General features: G+C 40.7%; 3 protein-coding genes across 3 annotated transcripts; 2 read left to right on the plus strand and 1 right to left on the minus strand.

Annotated features, from left to right (window-relative positions):
* Positions 1 to 6,787: 6,787 nt before the first annotated feature.
* LOC101474372 (vasopressin V2 receptor) lies at positions 6,788 to 9,101 on the minus strand. The gene is made up of 3 exons (XM_004544887.3): positions 8,857 to 9,101; positions 7,854 to 8,717; positions 6,788 to 7,670 (listed from the first exon to the last, which is right to left on the minus strand). Exons 2-3 carry the CDS (start codon positions 8,680 to 8,682, stop codon positions 7,462 to 7,464), a joined length of 1,038 nt encoding a protein of 345 aa, XP_004544944.1. The 5' UTR covers positions 8,683 to 8,717; positions 8,857 to 9,101; the 3' UTR covers positions 6,788 to 7,461.
* A 712-nt stretch (positions 9,102 to 9,813) lies between these two features.
* LOC101468402 (von Hippel-Lindau disease tumor suppressor) lies at positions 9,814 to 13,763 on the plus strand. The gene is made up of 3 exons (XM_024802458.2): positions 9,814 to 10,281; positions 12,453 to 12,575; positions 12,971 to 13,763. Exons 1-3 carry the CDS (start codon positions 10,095 to 10,097, stop codon positions 13,162 to 13,164), a joined length of 504 nt encoding a protein of 167 aa, XP_024658226.2. The 5' UTR covers positions 9,814 to 10,094; the 3' UTR covers positions 13,165 to 13,763.
* A 914-nt stretch (positions 13,764 to 14,677) lies between these two features.
* On the plus strand, positions 14,678 to 17,834 carry LOC143418614 (uncharacterized). The gene is made up of 7 exons (XM_076883991.1): positions 14,678 to 14,864; positions 15,570 to 15,732; positions 15,825 to 15,903; positions 16,006 to 16,054; positions 16,147 to 16,230; positions 16,359 to 16,472; positions 17,411 to 17,834. The coding sequence occupies exons 2-7, from the start codon at positions 15,677 to 15,679 to the stop codon at positions 17,464 to 17,466; spliced, it is 438 nt and encodes a 145-aa protein (XP_076740106.1). The 5' UTR covers positions 14,678 to 14,864; positions 15,570 to 15,676; the 3' UTR covers positions 17,467 to 17,834.

Raw genomic sequence — 17,834 nt, forward strand, 5'->3', positions numbered from 1 at the left:
ACGGCTTACCTGAGTATGGCTGCTGACCACATCCATCCTTATACGACCACACTGTACCCATTGTCTGATGGCTCAAATCATCTCAAACTGGTTCCCTAAACATGACCGAGTACCTAAATCACCAGGTATCAGCCCAATGGAGAATCTTTGGGATGTGGTGGAACAGGAGATTCACATCATGGATGTGCAGCAGACAAATCTGCAGCGGCTGTTTGATGCCATCATGTCAAAATGAAGATTTTTTTAAACATTCTGCTTTTATCAGCTAATTTGGGTTCAAGCATATATCCCCAGTCTTCTGATTATTATAAGAATATGCCTAACAAGCTCACGCTTCTCTAACTTCCTTGTTTATTTTAAAACTTCCATTCTTCCGCCTGTGCCATGCAGACTCAAGTGACATCGTTTGAGGACATGCACCGGATTCCTTTTCTGCTTATGCAGCGTGAAGGGCACATGTAAGTTTTACTCTACCCCCAAAATGTGAAAAACAATTTACAAAAAGATCAAAAACTAAACTAAATGCAACATAAAATTAAACAACTTGACTTTTTTTTAAGGCCGAGATAAGATAAAGTGCCCAAAGTTGACAAAGCAGACAAAAGACAAAGGAGATCTTTGGCTGATCACAATAATGTAGATACATAAAGGCAAACAGACACTAACAAAGTGACTAAATAGAAAGAAGTAAACCAAACGGTAATGTGTAACCAAATAAAAAACATGAAAGTAAATCATTTGAATTCCCCCCATGATGTATCTTTAAGGAATTCACACATTCAGACAAAAAACTCAACAACAGTTGCAGAAATGCAGTCCCAGCATGCTTCACAGGCTGCCTAAAGCCTCTCGTCGCTGTGGCTGTCTCCACCCTCCGAGTTGGAGTAAGATCTCTCATCTGCTGAATCTCCAGTCCACACCTTTTGTTCCCCCTGCTTCTCCTGCTCCCCTTGTTCCCCCTGCTCCCATTGTTCCTCCTCCTCTTGCTTCAGTTTGTTGACATCCAAGTCCTCCTGTTTCTGTTCACCTGAGAGTGTCTTGTCTTCGCTCGATTCACACATCTGGACCTGCTTTTTGCTCCCTCTCCTCCCATTAAGACCGCTCCTGGCCAAACATCTCCGCACGGTGGATGGGTCCACCAGAGTGCCGCTGGTCACCGCCAGCTCTGAGGTGATGGCGCTACTGGACATGGTCCGATTCTCCAGGAAAGTCAGCTTAATGAGTCTTTCGTCCGCTTTACTTAGTTTCCTCGGTCGGCCGCTGCGTTTCTGATCTTCAACCGTACCCGTTTTTTTGTGCTTCTGCAGAAGAGCTTGGACAGCACGTTTGGAAACACCTGTCTGACGCGAGATTTCCGCCTGTGAGAGACCTTGCTGGCGCAGGCTCACCACCTTGTGTCTCGTTTCTATGCTCACTTTAGCCATGGTGTTTGATCTTTCTGATCCCAGCAGCCTCACCTTAACCAGGTAGACCAGACGACGGGAATCACAACCAAAACAGCAGGCGGAAGAGCGTCTTCTTCTGCGTCTTCTTCTTGATGCATACTTGAGGTTGGCACACATCTAATTGGTGCATTACCGCCACCAGCTGGTCCCGATAGCGTTCACCACTTAAAGACTTCAACAGCCAGGTTAACTTTTAGTTTCTTGAGGTTTTTGGACCACTTTGCGTCTCCTGTCTTCATATTTTTCATAGTATAATACAACATGTTTGGTGTTTTCCTGTTACGAATGACAGATGGGAATCTCTCCTGCTCCTCCCCAGAACCATTACCCTTTCATTTCGTCCTTTCATTGCTTTTGCCACCTTTTCAACATTTTCTGCATCATGATGCTCTTTATTCCTGTCAGCCTGAGTTTAACTAAAACATTTTTTTTTCTAAAAAAAGAACTTTATTCATGAACATCAGTGCAAACAAAAAGGCACTCATAATAGTTGTCTTGATTAACTATCATTAGTGTCTTTTTATTATAGTTATTCAAATAACCTATATACACAAGGTGGGGTGGCTGTGCTGGGAAATGAGAAAGAAAACACAAGATCATTTTAAAATTGTATATACATGAAGACAGGTAGGTAGGTAGGTAGGTAGATAGATAGATAGATAGATATACTGTACACTATGTGAGTGTTTTGAGTGAATTTGAGTCAAGTTATTGGTCTTGCATCTTCAAGTACTATGAACATTTCTCCCATGTTCATTCATAATCTGTCAGTAATGTTTTCCTCTACTTTGATAAGAAACTCAGAAACAGTGACCATCACTCTAATTGATGCATCTGCATCAATGTGGACAAAACTGCAGTGCTGATGAATGTATGCCTGTACTGTATGTTTAAAATAAAATCCCCATCCTTACTCTTTCTTTTCCATTAATGTAAATTCTTCTGTGGCGACAGGAAGTATTTGTTGCTCTTTTGCCTGTAATGGCACGGTCTGACTAATGTTTAACTGGCCTATTTTAAGTTCTGTTGCTCTCTGAGACAAGCCAAAGCGCTTTGTTTTTTCTTTCCTTTTCCCATAAAGCTCTTACGAACGCCTCATGTTGGATGACCCCGTTCATGGCCCTGTAACTTTGCTCAGCAATTTAGTGTTAGCTGCTCCCTTCTGATTTCTAGTGGCATTCCACCCAGCTCTGCTCATTATGCTGCTATTGGGGTTGTTTTACACGCAGGTGCGCTGGGTGCAATTGTATGTTTGTATGTATCTGATGCTGAACCATACACTACAATACTCCATAATCTAATACTGGCCTGATAAATCTGCTGTATATGGTCCTCATAGAATTCCTGTCTGCTTAGTTATTTTCAATTAAACATATGATTACATTTAACACTCTTGCATTTCTTACTGTTTTTCTTCATTGTGTGTGACCCATGTAATCCTTTCATGAAACCACGACCAACTCTTGATTACTTACATTTTCCAGTGTAAAGCTTCCCATGACATGTATGTATTTATCCTTCTGTAGTTTTTAAAAGAAATGTATCTGTGTAATAATTTGTAATGCCTATTTTCCTCACTTTCACTAGTTGACCTTCTCTTCACATTGTGTCATATTGTATGTCATGGCACTTTGTTTGTTTACATTGCCTTTTCTAATTTCATGTTTTAAACATAAAGCTGGTTCAGTTGTACTTCTCCCTCTTCTAAGCCCACTTTCAATTTTATTATCTATATAGTACTTTAACCATTCATTTCATATATTCTCCATTGTTTTGCAGATTTGGATTTTTTAAGTTACTGGTCTGTAATTTCCTAGTTCTCTCTCATCTTTCCCTGGTTTTCACATTGTTACTACCACTGCTAACAGAGCCTCCCAGTCTCTGTTACACAGCTCTAATAAGATATTTCTAGATGTCTCACTAAGATTGGTTATTAGATTTTCTCTTAGTGCTGAATCTGCTTTAATACTGATTCTGTCCCAACTTCCATCATTTAGACATAAAACATTTTCCATATTTCCATTTCTTCCTCGTGTCTCTTGTGCAGGTGAAGTAATTTATTATATTTCAAATATTTATTTCAGTTATGTCACAAGTTAAACTAAACAGGACTCTCTGGCTGCATAGTACTATGCACTCATAGACATGATATGAAAACTGTTTGACTCCACAGCTAGAAGGAGAGCCTCCATTACTCCTGGATGCCAGAGTCTAAGATGTGTGCTGTTGCAGTGTAATAAAGAAAAAGTATGCAGAAACCAAACAGGTGTGAAAATACTAATTTAATATGAAACAATAATATGGACTCAAAGTAAAATGAAATCTTCCTATCATGTTTGGCTTATCCACAATTATTCAAAATCAAAAGTTATTATCAAAGTTTACATCCTGAAATAATACTATGGTTAAATTTTAACTAACAAACTGCTCTTTGTCTAAAACAATAGTTACTTCTGAGTGGCATTCATTAATTCCAGTGAGAGCCTACTACATGGGTTGTAAAAACTGACTGACTAAAAACGTCTTCCTGTGTCTACCCCGGTCTTGAGACTGTGCAGGGAGACACAGCAAACCATACTGGTTGAGATGGAGTGCCTGTGCAGTCTGAATGGACTGCTTGTTTCACAGCGAGCCTGAACTGTACCTGCAATAAAACATTAAATTGCTGTCTACAAGTGTCCAGACATATTCAGGGGTGCTGCAGCACCAGGTGAACTCACCATGAACAGTGTGATTCTAAATTTAGGGTTTAATTGGTAGATTTTTGGATGCTTGCATTTATTGTCCCGGTTTCAATTTTAGCACATGCTGCAAAACAACTCAAAAATTCTAAAAATCATACAGTGACACTTACATTTTTAGATCCTGCTCCCATTTTGTTTTGCTTTTTTCTAATCAGCGCATTTAAAAAGTGTGAGAGGAGCACAGAAAACAACGAAGCACATGAGCTGCTGTCTTCTCTTCTATATCCTGCAGTCTCACACATGGTCTGTCTTTCTGCCTTTACTGAGCTTTGTATTTTTACCGAGACAAGAGTGTCAAATAACTGAAGGTGATGGTGAAATACATATCTTGTTAAGGCCTTTAATCAGGTTAAACCCACCAATTTCAAGATCAGACTGCACATTACTGCTATCCCTGGGGAAACTGAATTGGTGCAGCAAATATAAAAGGGTCCACGGGGGGAAAGGTTAATCATTTTTACAGGATAACATGCAACATGGATTAAATGGATGTCCACCAATTTTCACAAAAAAATATGTCTATGTGACCTGGTGAATGCCTGCCTCTTTAAAATAAAAATAAACTTTTTAAATAGGCAGAACAAGGAGAACTTAACAACTTCTCAAACATCTCATATTTATTGCACTTTCTACTGAAGTGTAAAAATATATTTCAGATAATAATTTTTCTTTGAAACGAATACAAACACACGGCAGCTGAACATGTATGATAGTTTTGCGCTTTAAGTTTAACATGAACTGATCTATATAAATATATAACTCTGAGATTGTTGACATGCTTGTCTCAGGATAATGTGATCCTGATTTTGCAGACATGCAATCCCAAACCTATCAGGAAGCTCCAGCGTGCTTCACATGTCGCCTAATCTGTCTCCTCACAGTCCTGTGGCTCTCCAGCCTCTGTGTTAGAGTCAGAAATCTCAGCTTCTGAATCTTCAGTCCAGACCTCCTGCTCCCATTTATTGTCATCCCAGTTCTGCTGTTTCTGTTCACCTGAGAGTGTCTTGTCTTCGCTCGTTTCACACATCCGGACCTGCTTTTTGCTCCCTCTCCTCCCATTTAGACCGCTCCTGGCCAGACTCCTCCGCACAGTGGACGGGTGCACCAGAGTGCCGCTGGTCACCGCCAGCTCTGAGGTGATGGCGCTACTGGAGATCTTCCTATTTCGCTGCAAAGTCATCTTAATGAGTCTTTCGTCCGCTTTACTCAGCTTCCTCGGTCGGCCGCTGCGTTTCTGATCTTCAACCGTACCCGTTTCTTTGTGCTTCTGCAGAAGAGCTTGAACAGCACATCTGGAAACACCTGTCTGCCGCGAGATTTCTACCTGTGAGAGACCTTGCTGGTGCAGGCTCACCACCTTGTGTCTCGTTTCTATGCTCACTTTAGCCATGGTGTTTGATCTTTCTGATTCCAGCTGCCGCACCTCATCCAGGCAGGCAAGATGGGCGAATCACAACCACAACAGCAGGCGGAAGTGCTCCTTCCTCACGGTTTTCGTTGGCACTCCGACCCTCGTCGGAGATGCTAAAATGGCTTAATGAGCTGATATTAAATTTCAGCCTGCTACCAGACAGAACTGTTTACTCTGGCATCAGATACCAGACAAACACAGGAGGACAGAAGAGGAAATCATTTCTGGGTTGTGTTGAAACATTGGTGATAATATTGAAAGAAAACCAGTGTGTTGAAGCATTATGCCTATATTGTATGTTTTTCGATATATAAATAAAATACTTTCTGTTGTAAATTTATGCAGAGGTACAAGTTAGCACATAAAAATTTACCAGAGAAAATTGGATAGACTCCCAACGTAAGCTGTCGGATTGCCTCAGTGCTCAGGTGAGCATATATGTGCACGAGTAACTGCCACCAGTTAGTGTCTGCTGTGATGCCTCTTTCTTTATAATATCCCAAAAAACACATTTAGGAGGGAAAATAAAATTACGTTACTGCAGGTCCCTGTGGACTCCAGTGAAACCTGAAGCACTGCTGTGAAGGTCAAAGTGTTCAGTTATTTTAAGATCCTCAAATGAAATTTAGACCATTGCAGCTCCCATAGTTACAAAGCAACCAACAAAACTTTTCAGCTCAGTACCAATGCTCTTTTTTCCACTGTCATATAGGTAGCACACGTTGGATATGCCTTCAATCACTGAAACTAATTGTTGTTGCTGATGACTAATTTTCTAGTTTGACCTGAAGTCCTGATCAAAATTACTGACTGACTTGGACAATGAACTGGCCACATTCCGAGCTTCATATTTTTCTCATTCTATGTCTCTCTTTGGCGTGCTGCTCTTTCAAAAAAGGTTTTTCACTCTGATGACCTGCAGATGTTGCATGACATAGCGTAGGGTTGTCCATCTGTCTGTTTGTCTTTTGATTACATTCTTCCAGCTGTAATATTTGTGGAAAGATATGTTGACAATGTAGACAATTCAATCCTTGTTTTAAAACACATTAACATTAGGTGGGACCGCATGGACTTATATCTAAATATTAGTGCCATAAATACGATCTGTATCATTTGTAAATGTTTAGGATTACAAAGGCTACCTCATGTGTTATACAACAGCAGTGCAACACATTTGTGACAACATTTTATTCCATAAATAAACAAAGTTGTTCATGGCATGAACAGTATTTTACAAAATACAAGCACCTGGTGTGTGATTTTGTGAACAGTGAGTAGGTTTTCACCATAGAAACATTTAAAGGGCTGACAAACATATTTCACAATCTTTAAATACAGTTTGTTCCAACATAAAGTGTGCCTCTATTTCCTCTCTGTTACATCAGTGAAACACATATGCTTGCTTTTATTCTTTCGTTTGGAAAGCTATGAATAGATTTTATTTACTTTAGATTGGTGAAATCAACTCAAGGAATGTTTCTATATATGGCAGTATGCAAAACACTATACAGCTGAATCCAATCTGGCTGAAAAGACTGGCTCATTCAGGTACCACTAAATGGGATGAACATTTTATTTCTCAAAGTAAAAAGATTTATCCAAACAGCTTGATGATCCACACCAGTTGTTTAGTCTCTCCAGATGCTGTTATCCAACAGCATGTTGTTCTCACTCTCTCGCCTTTGTTGGCTGCTTTTTACTACACACTATATCTTTTTATGTGCCAAATAACATACAGCATGCGTTGCCTTCACCCTTTGAAACGGTTGCTAAAATTCAGAGAGGCAGCATATCCAGGCGCGCAGACTTTGCACGGTTTGCCCTGCAGGAGTTTCCCATTTTTAGTAATGCGCTACCTTCACTTGGACTCGGGGGGATTTTTTAAGCTTAGATACAAAGTGCTGACCAGCGTCGCTTCCTCGTGCACTGAGTCCTTTCCGCCTGAATGCCTCCTGCACAGGAGCGACACCAGCCTCTTGGGAACCTGACCGCTGAACAAAAGGTAAATGCAGGGATTCGCGCAGCTGTTCAGGCTGGCAAGCAACATCAGGATGGTGAAAGTAGCAGCTGGAATTAAAAGAGGAGGGCAAAGTGTCACGTGTCTGCCAAGCAATCTCATCTGCCACCTAGAGATTAGTAATTTGTGTTTGTGCGTAAATATGCTCAGGTTCTGTGTAATTAGAAAACGTAAAAGACCAAATGAACTACATTGATTATGACGATCACACAGCAAATATACGCAATACTTACTTTCTTTAGGCGCCTGCTTGTCCCACGCGGACCACAGCTGGACAGTGAAAAACGGAGCCCAGCAGACAATATAAGCGAGTACTATGACCACCGTCATCTTCAGTGTTTTCACTCTAGCCTTCGACATGCCAGCCACACCGCTGGCTCTGGATGGCAAACCCACCGTTCCTTTCTGCTGAGTCTTTTGGTAGATGTTGATCTGGATGACTCGGCAGATGCGGACTTGGCAAACAACAACTGTGATAACGGGTAAAACAAAAATGACCAGCGTGGTCCAGGTGATGTAAGTCTGCAGCCCCCATGGCTGGATAAATGTAGCCCAGCAATCAAACACACCCGGTGTAACCTCCACCTGTGAGAAAATGAAGACCTGAGGCAAGCTGCCCAGCAGAGAAATCCCCCACGCAACGCACACGGGGACATTTAGTCTCGTGCGTGTCCGCTGAAACTTTACCATCGGGTTGCAGATAGCCTGGTACCTGTCAACTGTCATCACCACGATCATGTAGGTCGATGAAAACATGCCGAGAACTTGCAAATATTTCACAAGTCGGCACACCAAGTCCGGTCCGACGAACCTGTCTGTGATGTCCCACAAAAGCTGCGGACACACCTGGAAGAAAGTGACCACCAGGTCCGCCAGGCACAGGTGGAACACGAAGACGCGCATTCTGGACATCTGTTTGCGCTGTTTCCACAGGACGAGCAGCAGGCTGGTGTTGAGGACGGCGGCGCTCACGAAGACGACACTGAGCAGCGCGATCTCCACCTTGGCCAGGCTCTCATCTCTTGGCACATCCTGTGCCTCCACAAAGTCACTGTCATTCATTGTGATTGAAGACCTTCGATGTTGACGAAAAGTATCTGAAATGAAGGAAAAATTGAATATTTTCATTTTATGCAAACAAACAAAAGTCAAAACGTAATTTCCCATGATAAAATATTGTTGAAAAGAAGATTCTGTTCCATAGAAGTAACTGCAATGTGGCTTATTTCTGTATACCTGCTTAAACCTCAAATAATATTGAAGGCGAATGGAAGCTTTACTCCTGCAGTCGAGTTCAGCTTGCGAATGCTGTCTGGTGTTAATCTGGAAGGTTTCTACTGTGCCTCAGTATTTTATGTCAGAATGAAACTGGGTGGAGCTCATATTCATTGAATCTGATTAGCATTTCTTACACATAAAAAAAGCCATGGGTTAATCCTGATAATTAAGTATAAAGCATATGGGAGATTAGTGCTGGCGGACTGTTGTTTAGGCTAAAGAAGAGATATCATGTGATTTTTATTGCATTTTTACTTTCAATATGTTAAAAATGATTTTTTGATATTTAATATCAAGTATAATAGTATAGGATAGTATATATAGTACTATTTAGCCTACTTGATTTTGACCGATTTATCTCTTCTCCACAGATCCTTTACTCAGCAATTGTAAATACTTTAGGCCTATATGCATTTGTATTATCAAATATAAATAGACCAATTAAAGAATCTGTTATTATATCTTTTTATTTATTATTGTATAACCTGAAACTTTGGTTCGCATGCATAGTCTTAACAGATCTGGTCTAGTAAAAGTGGTTAGAACGTAAAATATAGAGTTCTAACCACACACACACACACACACACACACACACACACACACACACACACACACACACACACACACACACACATATATATATAAAGCAATTATATATATATAAAGCAATTATATATATATATATATATATATATATATATATATATATATATATATATATATATATATATATATATATATATATATATATATATATATTGCTTTTATTTATTTTCTAGGTGGAGGTGGGTGAGAGTCTGACAGTTTTCTTGTTGTGATTTCATTTGAAATTTATTTTCTTGTTGCTGCTTCTGCACCACGTACACCGCGTCCTGAACGCATCTCTTGTAGCGAGCCACTGCATGTCACGACCAATCACAGATCAGAACAGTTCAACGTTCCACACTTTCAACCGGAAAAGTGACTGTAAACAAACTAGTTGAGAAGTAGTTTTCTCGCTGTGGCGTTTAAAAGTGTTTTAAACTTTTTCTGTTTTATAAGATAAGTAAGCGACTAGACAGATTAACTGATACGATTTTTATAATTTCGAGTAGCTGCCGTCGCGGACGATTGTAAACATTTAGGGAGCTACTTGCTAGCGTTAGCTACAGAACGCGACTCTCGCTGCGATAACAGTTTAGCATTATTTAGCTCCAATGCCTCAAGAAGGAGAGGAGACTCTTCCTCTGGTTCGTTCCCTGAACAGTCAGATACCAGTTAAAGTGCTGTTTTATAACCATAGTCCCCGTGTCGTACGGCCTTTGTGGATAAATTACCAGGGAGAACCGCATCCTTACAATGACATACAACCAGGGACTGGACGGAGGATGCACACTTACGTCGGTAAGACGGCTGCTTGCACGTTACCAGTGCATAAAGCGATTAGCTAACAAGTGGCTCTTTGTAGCTTTATTGTAGCAAGGGTGCTTACTCAGGTATTTCTAGAGATTTAAAGCTTTGTTTTGTGTAAAAAAGCAGTTTTCTCGGAATGCTGGTATCACCTGAACGCAGCTTTCTCAGAGAAGAACCCAGCCCAGACTAAAGGAAAACGATGGATGTCTAGGATTAGGTTTACTACAAACACACACACACATATATATATAGACCTGTTTTTATGCAGGTCTGTTACATATGATGTCTTTACAGACTGGAAGTGAGCTTTCAGTTGTTTTGATTATCATCTGTGTTGCCAGCTCCTATTGATATTTGTGCTTAATTCTGTCTTGAACCTTGTACTGACTGACTGATTGACTGGAGGTTTTTTGTGTAATTTTAATGATTGTCTCTTTGTTTAAATAATATGTTTTAGTATTTTGTCTGTCTTTTAATTCCGAGATTCATAATAATGATAATAATAATAAAAATAATAAGCCATGTCTTGGAAACTGAACCTAGAATTGTATCACGAAAATCATGAAATAGTATCACCTTTAAAGCATTACTCTTGTATATTTGTACATATTATATATATTTTCTCTTTATACTGTTCATATGTATATAGTGCTGAAAAACTGATTTCCTGTGTCGTTCAGTGGTGCTTTGGTACTCTCAGCCTCTCACTGAACGGGCTCCTGTGACTGACCAGCATGTAATGGAGTGGGTGGGAAGTATTATCCAACATTGTCTTTATTTTGGACAACATCCACCTCTCCGACACCACCTTAACGGAGTCCAGCTCCATCCCCACAACACTACTGGCCTTACGGATCAGTTTATAAGCCTGTTAGCATGAGGCGACCCTCAGCCTGCTCCCCCAGCATGCAACGGCATAGAGGATTGCACTGGCCACAACAGACTCGTAGAAAATCCTGAGTGTTGTCCGGCGGATGTTGAAGGACCTCAGTCGCCTTAAGAAAATAGAGGCGACTCTGGCCCTTCCTGTAAAGTGCTGTGGTGTTTTTAGCCCAGTCCAGTTTATTGTCTATGTATACTCTGAGGTATTTATAGTAATTCACAATGTCAACATTGACCCCCTGGATTGAAACAGGGGTCAAGTGTTTCCTGGTCTTCCTGAAGTCCACGATCAGTTTCTTGGTCTTTGCCACGTTGAGCTGAAGATGATTCTGCTCACACCACGGGACAAAGGAGTCGACCACAGCCCGGTACTCTGTCTCATCATCTCTGCTGAGGTCAGGTAATCAACAATCCAGGACACCAGAGAAGCATCCACCTATATCGCTGTCAGCTTATCTCCCAGGAGGGTCGGCCTGATGGTGTTGGAAGCACTGGAAAAGTAAAAAAACATGACCCTCGCAGTGCTCGCTGGCTGGTCGAGATGGGTGTAGACACGATTAAGCAGATAGATGATGGCGTCCTCAGTTCGGAGACGGGGCTGGTAAGCGAACTGAAGGGGGTCCAGATGTGGTCTGACAATGGGTCGGAGCTGGTCCAGGATGAGCCTTTCCAGAGTCTTCATGATGTGGGAGGTCAATGCCACAGGCCTGTAGTCCTGGGGGCCACTGGGGCGTGGCGTCTTTGGTGCAGGGACGAGGCATGATGTCTTCCACAGCACTGGGACCCTCTGCAGACCCAGACTCAGCATGAACAGCTTATGGAAGACTCCACAAAGCTGGGGGGCACAGGCCTTGAGGATGCGGGGACTCACTCCGTCTGGTCCAGCAGACTTGCCTGAGTGGAGTCTCCTCATTTGCATCTGAACCTGGTCTGCAATGAAAGTGATGGGTGTGGGAAGGGTGTCAGGATTCTCACCGGAGGCGACAGCGCTATGTGGAGAGAGAGGCAGGCACAGTGGTGTGGCTCTGGTACAGTAGGTGGGGTCTTAGGACCATTCTGGGTTACGCTATTTTATGGTGAGCGTTAGGCTGCGATTTTGTACCTGTTGATCCCTAATCTCGAAAAGGTACAACAAAAGGACAACGCAAGTTATCATGGCGATATACCCTGACAGGAATTTAACCACCACCCCAGTGTGCAGTTAACCCAGGGTTAACTGTTCGTAGTACAGGCCTCAGGCTTTAACTCTTAAACAGTGTTTCCGCTTGTATCTTTTCCAGGTCACCCGTGGATGTTCAGAGATGCAGAGACCGATGACCCTCTCAAGGTCAACAGCAAAGAGCTGTTTCTTCCTAAGCCAGCAGGGGGTGGAAATGTGACATATGCCAATATCAGTTTACCAGGTAAAACATCAGTTATATTACCTGAAGTCTCTGTGCCATGCAATTATGATTTAGTAGTAAGTGTGTATTAAGCTAGTTTCAGAGTATACAGAGTGATTGACATATTGATCAAATCATACAGGATAATTTCATGAAAAAATACGTAATAGTTTCTCTGGATATTATAGAAATTTTACCAGTTGTTTTTCTTTTTTTCATCAGCAATTTTCAGGGGAAACCACACAAAATAGTGTGACAGATGTTGTAATGTTTTAATTAAGAAACTCTGATGTTAGTATTGTTTGATTCACTTTTGGCATAAGAAGTTTTGGTAAATTTAGAGACAAACTGATCTATATTTGGATTTGTGAGTTGACAAAAAATCCCACACTGTTAACAAGCGTTTGTTTACACAGTTTACAGTCTCAAGGATCGAGCTCTTCAGGTTACTCGGCGTCTTGTGCGACCAAACAACTACAGGAGCTTGGAAATAGCGTGGTCCCTCCACGAGGAGCTCGAAGATCGCCCGAGTGTTTTGAAAGATCTCCAACGCATAAACCAGCGAGTAGCCCAACATCTGAAAGAGAACACACAAGGGCAGGAGGAGTGATGATTAAGGCAGAATGGATATTTATCACATAAGGACAGATGTTCTTGCACTTTCTGAGAACGTAAAGAACTTTAAAGATGAAACACAGGACTTACTTCACAGTGGCTATAAACACATTTTTTGGAAATCAGTTTCAGTTTGATCTTCTGTTTGTTTGTCACAGTTGTTGAACAGAAGAAAATGTGTTTTTTCCTTTTTTAGTAAGAGTTATATGTAATATAAATCCATCTTCTGTATGTAGCCACATTAGAATTCAGAGATCTGTGTTGTTCATATTCTTATTAGTAATGCTTGATATGAGGTTATCTTGCCATACCTGCACAATTCCCTTCAAAAATGGATGCTGTGTTGTATTCTATTGTTGTAGCTGTAATCTGTCAGAAATATTGGGTTATTAGGAACAGGTGAGACTGTCATAAAGGTTAACTCGCAGATGATTTCCAATGTGGGGAAAATACTGTGACCGAGGAGCTTATCCTCTTGTTTTTGTCTTCTTTTCTGTCTTCTTTGTAATAATTTTCCTGATGACACATTGCTGCTGTATGTAAAAGAGTTTTATTTGTATAATGAATAAAATATATACAAGTTTTATTAATGGATGGACGCCTTGATACCTTGGAACACTCTTCAGTTTACATTGCTGTTTTAGTTGTTGGTGCTGTCTCTAAATAAAGCAAATGTATAACAGTTATGTTTCACAGGATGTCCAGGGGATGTGAGGAAGTAATAGTTGTAAGAAAAAGAAGATTTCAGGGTGACCGCTAAGCCATTGGATTCAATTTTCCTGTTGACTCCTGGGGGAGCATAGGTCCGCAACAACACCACTCCAACGGACTCTGTTCTGGGCTGCTCTCTTTAGCTGGGACCACGTCATTCCGACGGCCTTCACTTCGCTCTCGACAGATCTTCTCCAAGTCTGTTTGGGTCTCCCCACTTTCCTTTTTTGCCTTGTAGGTTCCAGTCCAGTGCTTGCTTTGCGACGTTGTCGAGTGGTTTTCGAAGTGTGTGGCCTATCCAGCCCCATTTTCTCTTCTTGATGTCTTGACCGACCGGGTTCTGGCTGGTTCTCTTCCAGAGGTCTGTGTTTGAGATCTTCTCAGGCCATCTGCTGTTGAGGATGTGTCTCAAGCATTTGTTGATGAAAATCTGTATCTTACTGGTAGTGGTCTTGGTCACCCGCCACGTCTCGGACCCATACAGAAGCACTGCTTTCACATTGCTGTTGAAGATACAGATCTTGCTGTGCTGAGATAAGCCATTGGATTCAGCAGTAACAGAAAAGCTGCAAAAATTACAACGTGGTCAAAAGAAGTGTCCTCTACTAAAACATTACAAAGACCAATGCCATACAGACCATCCTCTCCTCTACACATCTCTGCAATTAGCTGAGTGTAGTCAGCTGTGCCTAACTTACTGCCTCGAAAAGCACATTTTCACAAGAGTCTATGCAGTCCTTTGAAAAACATGTGCAATGCTCAGAAAAATCAACTTTGCAAAGTTAAACAAACCACAAGATTTCTGCAGCAATATCCTTTAGACAGATGAGAGCAAAGAGGAGATGCACAGTGCCACATTTCCAGAAAACCAAACACAGACGCCAACTGTCCAGCCACACAACCTGGGTACCTTGCAGTCATTGAACAGACCAGGAACACTTTTGTATACCAAAACAGAATCCAGTGAGGCTGTTTGTGCAACAGGTAAAGCTTTGCTCAAACTGGTTCATTCAACAGGACAACAATCCCAGGCTCAGCAGCAAATCTACAAAAGAATGGCTTAAAAAGAAAACAATCAAGGTGTTGTGCTGTGGTGGGACCTTAAATAGAGCTGTGTGTAAATTAATGCCAAGATAATTAATGCATTTCTTTACATTTTAAAACAAGAATAGATGAATTCTAACAAGTTGGTATAATTAATACAGGTAACAGCGTAAATGGGTACACAGGTGTAAAAGCAATTTATGCAATCCTGTATGCTGTATCAAAAACAAAACAATTAAACATCCAATGAGCATCTCAAGGACATCTCGAACAACGTAACCTCCTCTGTGTGCAGTCATACATGCCCGCTTCCCTTTCTGTGAGGATAACAAGTAAATAAAGGAACGACCAGGATATCACTGAGTTACATGTATTAGTGTCTCTAATTTGTTGCTCTTCTGGTTAATAATACAAAAATGTATCCATTTATATTTTATATTAATTTATGATATGGCTTTTTTTTAAATTAATACTTGAAAATTGTATCATAATAGCAATGACACTGCTCAGACTTCACGTGTAATATACCCGAATAACCTCATGCTGTTGGCACTTCTGTAGCATCTCACTCACAGCCTACATGTGGATGCCCTCTTTCAGGAACAGATCACAACCTGAAATCATAACGTGCTTCTGTTTGCTCAGCAGGGGCACTGTTGCCAGACATGTTGCTAAGTGACAAAGTAACACAACACATTGTTGTGTGTGTGTGTGTGTGAAACGAGTTGAGCTGGGTGCCGTGTATCAGGAGCATGCAGGCGGGGGAAAAGGAAAAAAAACAGCACTCAGGTCGTTTCAGGCGAGAGCTGTAAGACCTCAGCTTTTCTCTGCGTCTCTCACAACTGTAAATAATTAGATCTTGGATCCAGAGTTCATCATCCTTTTCATTTTCTCCGCCAGCAAAACATTTTGGCCGAGGAGTCACCCAGTTGTCTTCCCACACCTGCAGACAGATCACTGGAGCAAAATGAAAACAATGGTAAGAGTAAAACGACAAGAAATCCTGCCTACCTGCAGAGCCGCAGACAGATTACTACATCATAAATTACTGTGAGTTGGTGTCATGGTTATTCCCACATAGGTACCAGTTTATTTTGCGTCACTTCCACCATCCTTGTTAAAAGAATCAGGTTTGTGAGAATAATCAAGTAAAAGAAACTGGCCTTTTCAAGAAAAATGTCTCTAATTTCTAATTTGTGTTTGATTTTATAATTTATTTAAGTGGCTCCGTCTCATGGAAGTAATTCTGCTCTAGACCGCACCACCGGCAGCCCGTTACCTCCCCTGACTCAGGACGAAGGTGCAGGTAATGATTCTCTTCCCTCCCTCTAGTGAGCATATAGCAGGTGTCACATCAGAGTTGGTGATGAACTCTTAATTTAGGTATTGGTCTCACTGCTGAATCTTTATTTTGTTTATGTTTTTTCCCTTTAGGCACATTAAAAAAAACCAGTGTTTCACCTCGAAACATGTCCCAGTACAGGAATGTGTTCAATGAGCGCGCTAGGACGGGCTTCTGCTACTGGCTTGTGGAGAAGAGTCCAACATGTTAGTACTGACTGAAGCAAAATATAACACATACAATAATCTGCTTATTGCAACTTTCATGCACGTGTTGCTGGATTATCTAATGTGATACTGACGTCCCGAGTTCCAAAAAAGTTGGGACACTGTGTAAAATGTAAATAAAGACAGAATGCAGTGATTTGCAAATCCCATAAACTCATATTTGACTCACAACAGAACATGGAAAACATATCAAATGTTTAAACTGTGAAAAATCTACCAGTTTAAGATAAATATTTGCTTATTTTGAATTTGATGACAGCAACACATCCCAAAAAAGTCGACACAGGGCTGTGTTTACCAATGTGTACGGTCAGCTCCTCTCCCTTACAACAGCCTGTAAACATCTGGGAACAGAGGAGACCAGCTGTTGAACGTTTGGGGGAGGAATATTGTCCTAACCTTGTCTGATACAGGATTTTAGCTTCACAGCAATTCTGGGTCTTCTTTCTCATATTTTCCGTTTCATAATGTATTAAATGTTCTACTGTGGTGCCATGGTGTTGTAGTAGATCAAGTATATGGTTTAGCATTATCTAAAATAGGTGAGGCCTTCCCTGAAAAGTACATCATCTGGGTATTCGATTTTTTTTTTCAGCTGTGTCCATTGTGCACAGAAATTTCTCTAGATTCCCTGAATCTTTTGATGATATTAAGTAGATGATGAGATACTCAAAGTCTTCACAATTTAATGCTCACAATAGAAAAATTTTATGTTCTATTGTGAATCTAATTTTTGATGGCAGACCATAAAATGAATCAAGTGATTCTCACAATCAAAATCTGCTGCACCACAGCAGATGATTGTATAAGAGATCATTCTTATACAGGAATGTTCATGACTGGGATGCTGTTATAAGGAAGGATAATGATACATGACCAGTTTACACATTGACATCTTTTTCTTTTCATTCCTGTAGGTAAAGGATGCAGCTTGGGTGCATATAAAACCTTTCTGGGATTACCAAAAGTTTGAAGAAACAGTTCACCAGACCTCTTCTAAAGATGCCCACATTAGTTTGAAAAGCTGAGCTTGCACTTACTTGAAAATCTGTAAAGAAGTATTATCAGAAATACACATACTTCTAGAAATTTGTTTAATTTTCTTATTTTTTTCTGCACAAGTAATGAGGTATGGCGAATTACAAAATTTTATTTCCAAAAGAGACTTGATATATAGCCTACTCAAGTTCTCTTAGCAAAACATCTTTATTTTGTTTTTAGCATAAGTAATAATGATAATGGCAAATTTAAATTTAATAAGTTAAGCCTCGCCTCTCATCACCTTCATAAGTTGAGTGAAAATCTTGTATATTCCCTTGTGCTGTAAACGCTGTATTCGTC

The sequence above is a fragment of the Maylandia zebra genome, linkage group LG5, assembly GCF_041146795.1.
Source record: "Maylandia zebra isolate NMK-2024a linkage group LG5, Mzebra_GT3a, whole genome shotgun sequence".
NCBI classification, from domain to species: Eukaryota; Metazoa; Chordata; class Actinopteri; order Cichliformes; family Cichlidae; genus Maylandia; species Maylandia zebra.